The following is a 4820-nucleotide window of genomic DNA, read 5'->3' on the forward strand; positions in this document are numbered from 1 at the left end:
AGTAATGGTGAAGTAAATCGCTGTAAATCTTTCACCCGAGTGTTGATTCTATAAGCTTTTGCCTCACAAATGTCTCTGCAACTCACGGCAACAGTCAATATCGATGTAGATTTCTGTTCAGTGGGCATGAAATGGGTGGTACACTAATCGTACCACCGCCGCGGAAGAAGGTCCAAATTGGTGGTACGTTTTGTGTACCACCTAAACCCAAAGAGGTAGAGGAGAATATCTAGAATTGAAACAAAATCTCAAAACATAAGCCAAAACATTCTGAATTTTGGAGAGCGTAGAAAACCTGGACAAAATATCATCAACCAAGGTTGTTTCGATACAGGTTGTCAATGCAATTTTTCCTGCCTCTGCTGAACATAAGGGACCATCAGAACCTGAAAACTCCACCTCCAAGTTGAATGGAGCTGGTGAGGACAACCAACTTGGTCCCGACCACCACATGGTGCATCTCACCAGTTTTGATGGCGTGAGTCCCCTAGATCCAAAATCTGCAGGATTGTCTTCAGACCTCACATGAAACCAACGTTCCGGCGGTACCAAATCCTGAATTTTTGTCGTTCTATTGCTGACAAAGGATTTCCATTTATGAGGAGAAGATTTAATTCACGCTAGAGCAACTTTAGAATCTGACCAAGCGTATATATCATCTATTTTAATAGATGAATAAGTGGATTTGATGAAAGAAATTAATTTGGCCAGTAATAAAGAGGCACATAACTCTAAACGAGGAAGTGAAATTCGCCTAACTGGAGCAACTTTAGACTTGGCGCAAATGAAAGAAATCGAGACCTCTCCTGCGGTGTTTGAAAATCGGAAGAAGGCTGCTGCAGTATATCCTCTCTCGCTTGCATCACCAAATCCGTGTAGTTCACATCTCACCCTTGAACTAAGATTAGACGTCGCGAAATTTGTAACTCCTGCAGATCAGACAATTCGGACCTGCACTGACTCCAATGATCGACAAATTCCGATGAAGGAACCTGATCCCACTGCAATCCCTGAACCCAGAGCAGCTGAATAAAATATTTCATAAGAAATGTGAAGGGTGTTAGAAAACCCAATGGATCATAGATGCGTGCAAGTTGTGAAAGAATACTCCGTTTCGTACAACTATTTTCTATTCCTGTAACGGCAAAAGAAAAACAGTCTGCGCAAGGATTCCATCTCAAACCCAGAATTTTGACAAAATCGCCCTCATCGAAGGAAAAGGATTGTGACAACTGATGGTCATCTGGAATACCTTCAAGAATACATGGATTATTACTTGACCACTTTCTTAACTCGAATCCACCCCTACCCAATAGAGCAATCAGATCATCCCTGAGGTTGATGGAACCTTGGAGATCATCAGATTCCGACACGACGTCATCTACATATACGTCATCACGAAGGATTCTAGCTGCCAGGGAAAAAGATGTTTCTTCATCATCTGCTAACTTATGCATTGTTCGAAGGGCCAGAAAAGGCGCCGAAAAAACTCCATACGTGACCGTGTTGAGTTCATAGCATTTAACCGGATCCGATGGACTGAACCGCCAAAGAATCCGCTGATACTTACGGTGAACAGGGTCAACCAAGATCTGACGGTACATTTGTCGAATGTCGGCTGTGAAAACATACTTATGAGTGCGAAAGCGCAGGAGGATGGTCACGATATCAGCTTGTAGCTTCGGTCCTGTAAGAAGGCAGTCGTTTAAAGAAGGATTATCCATAACCTTGGCTGAAGCATCAAAGACGACTCTCAGTTTCGTAGAAGAACTATCCGGCTTCACAACACAATGATGGGGAATGAAATAAGAATCCTTCAATGATGAAGCCAAATCTTCTATTGTCATATGACCCGAATCCAGATAATCCTGCAAAATTTGCAGTAATCATCCCGAAGGGTGGGATTCGTGCGAAGTCGACGCTCTAAGGAAAGAAAGCGACGTGAGGCCATGGAGTACGTATCTCCAAATGATATAGGTGGGGTAACTTTAAAAGGCAGAGAAACACTATATCGTCCAGACGCAGATCTGGTGACATCTCTGCTGAAGATTTCTTCGCATAAAATCTCCTCTGGCGATCTGCATTCAGAATTTGGAAGTTCTTCTACCTCCCAGAAGGATTTCAGAGTAGAATTCAGCGAAGAATCAAAAGAAATATATAGTGAACTGACACCTTGGTTTGAAATTATCGTTCGACCCATCAACACCCAACCAAAAACTGTTTGAAGGGCAGAAGGCTCTCCTTTCTCCCCAACAAGACGACCACCGAGAAGTAATGAAGGAAATACCTCGGCGCCCAACAAAAGATCGATATTACCTGGGGTGTCAAAGTTGGGATCAGCCAAGTCCAAAGTGGATATTGAAGGTGACGAAAAGGACACTCTCGAACTCGGCAGGTGAGAACAAATCTTGTTCATAACAATTGCATCAAATGTGAATGATGGACTGAGGGCAGACCTGGGACAAACAGTGCATATAACACTGGATGAGGATGGTATCGAACTCTCTCCTATTCCCCGAATACATAAAAATGATTTAGAAAGGTGAAGACCTAACTGAGAAGCACACTTCTTCGTTATTAGATTCGTTTGGGATCCACTATCGAGGAGAGCTCGAATAATTTTGAAGTTACCATAGGCATCTCGGATTTTCACCTGTGCAGTAGCCAAGAGTACACCGGAATCTGAAGAAGACGTCATTATAATAGCTTGAGAAGAACCCGATGAATTCGACGGTGCGACAGAAGATACAATTGAATTAGAATTTTCTTCAACAGTTTGGGAATCGGAATTTGGAAAATGAAGGAGGGAATGATGTTTGCCCGAACATGAACGACAGGTAGATTTCGAGGCGCATTTAGATACGTCATGTGCTGAGTGAAGGCAATTGAAACACCATTTGTTCATTTTAGCAATTTGTTGCCTTTCAAATGGTGATTTTGCAAGAGAAGAATAACATTTATAAATGCTATGAGCAGATTGACAATAGTTACACTTCAATTTATTTTTTGTAATATTATTCATAGATTGAGTCATGAAAATTGATGTAGATTTCTGAGATTTTTTAGATTCGTTCTGTGAGAGTGGACTGTATTTTGATTTAGCAGATATAGAAAGAGCAGCAGATTCAAGAGCAGCGCATTGATTCAAAAGAAATTTTTGAAGACTTGTAAATGAGGGTAATTCTGTAGAACATTTCTGTAATTCGAAGCGTTTAATAGTCGAATTATCAAGTTTTTGCATCATCATATGAAAAAGAATGAAATCCCATTGATCAATCGTTAAACCTAGATTTTTCAAGAATGAAAGATTTTCCGAAAAAACATCAATTAGTTTGCGCAAACCTTCAACGGATTCTTGTGATAGCTTTGGGACGTTTGTTAATTCTTGCCAAAAGGAATTTGCTAAAAGACGTTTGTTTTGGTATCTTTTAGTTAAAGTATTGAATGCAATTTGATAATTTTCAGATGTTAATGAAATACCCTTTAAAAGTGAAAAAGCTTGTGAAGTCAAGGAGCTCAGTGAATACTGAAACTTTTCAACATCCGATAAGTTATCGTTATTATGTACCAAACTTACGAAGATATCATAAAAGGTAGTCCAATCTTTATAGTTTCCACTGAACGTTGGCAACGAAACTTTTGGAAGCTTGACATTAGGTGCACTTTTAGGAATGCTGACTACTGAACTTTCACTGTCATCATCAGAAAATAAATTTTTATAAATAGTTTTGATGGTGAAAAAGGATTCATTAACGGCTGACTTCAACAATTTTTCCGCATTTAAATCAGAGCCTTCAACTACTGATAATAAGGCAATATTAGCACTATGAATGTCATGAAACTTTTGGTGAATATGATCTAATTGTTCATAACGCAGTCTGAAACGAGTATGGAGGCTCTCATCACCAATGGCGGATTGTGCTAACAAAATTACTTCCTCGATATCATCGATGTGAAGCTGACGAAGAGCAATATTTTGCTTTAATTTATTAGCACTCATTATGAGATAAATAAATTTGAAAACTGCAACCCTCAGTTATGAAGTTAAATGAGAAAAAAAAAACTATAGGAATGAATGAAGAGAAATACGAACAAAAAAATCTAGATATTATTTTAAATGAACGCTGAATCAACAGACAATATCCGGCCCGAAGGACCAATGTTACGGTAGCTCAATTAACGTTTGATTTAAATTATAAAAGAAAATGGAGAATACAAAAGATACGCTGGAAGCACTCGAACCTACCTTTATTGGAACGATCGCCAGAATGGGGAGCTGGTACTATCCTGGTATCTATTTGCAGTCCTTGGAAACCTTTTCTTGAAATTATGAGATTTCGAATATCGAGAATTCAACGAGAAATTTGCTTCGCACTTCGTGAACCGAGAATTAGAATTGAATTTATCTCTCGTCCATATGTTCCCATATGTAGCCCGAGATTTTCCAACGTATTTATTTACAACATAAAAATGAAACGCGGCTATTGATTCAACGCTCAATTCAAATCCGAAAAATAAACTTTACTGAATATTAATAATGAACAATTATGAAACCGAATAAATTGATATGCGATAAACCGGAGCTGACGACGTTTTTCATTCTTGTCGCATTCTGGAATTTTCAGATTTTTACCGTGAGGGGGATCTGCCTATAAAAGCAAATTTTCCCCAGCGACGGTCACTTTTTGCACTTTACTTCAGTACTTACTTTTGATTTTCCACTCTTTGACTTCAGTCTTCAACGTGGTGACTTCTGCTTTTGATTCGGTTCTTTTACTTCAGTTAGTTCTCCTTATTTTCTGAGTTCCGCCGTTTAAGAA

At 39.1% G+C, this 4820-nt stretch overlaps 1 protein-coding gene across 1 annotated transcript; it reads right to left on the bottom strand.

Annotated features, from left to right (window-relative positions):
- Positions 1-887: 887 nt before the first annotated feature.
- On the bottom strand, positions 888-1847 carry LOC123318237. Its single transcript, XM_044904853.1, has one exon. The coding sequence runs from the start codon at positions 1845-1847 to the stop codon at positions 888-890; it is 960 nt and encodes a 319-aa protein (XP_044760788.1).
- Positions 1848-4820: the final 2973 nt, after the last annotated feature.

Source organism: Coccinella septempunctata, chromosome 8 (assembly GCF_907165205.1).
Source record: "Coccinella septempunctata chromosome 8, icCocSept1.1, whole genome shotgun sequence".
Classification (NCBI taxonomy): Eukaryota; Metazoa; Arthropoda; class Insecta; order Coleoptera; family Coccinellidae; genus Coccinella; species Coccinella septempunctata.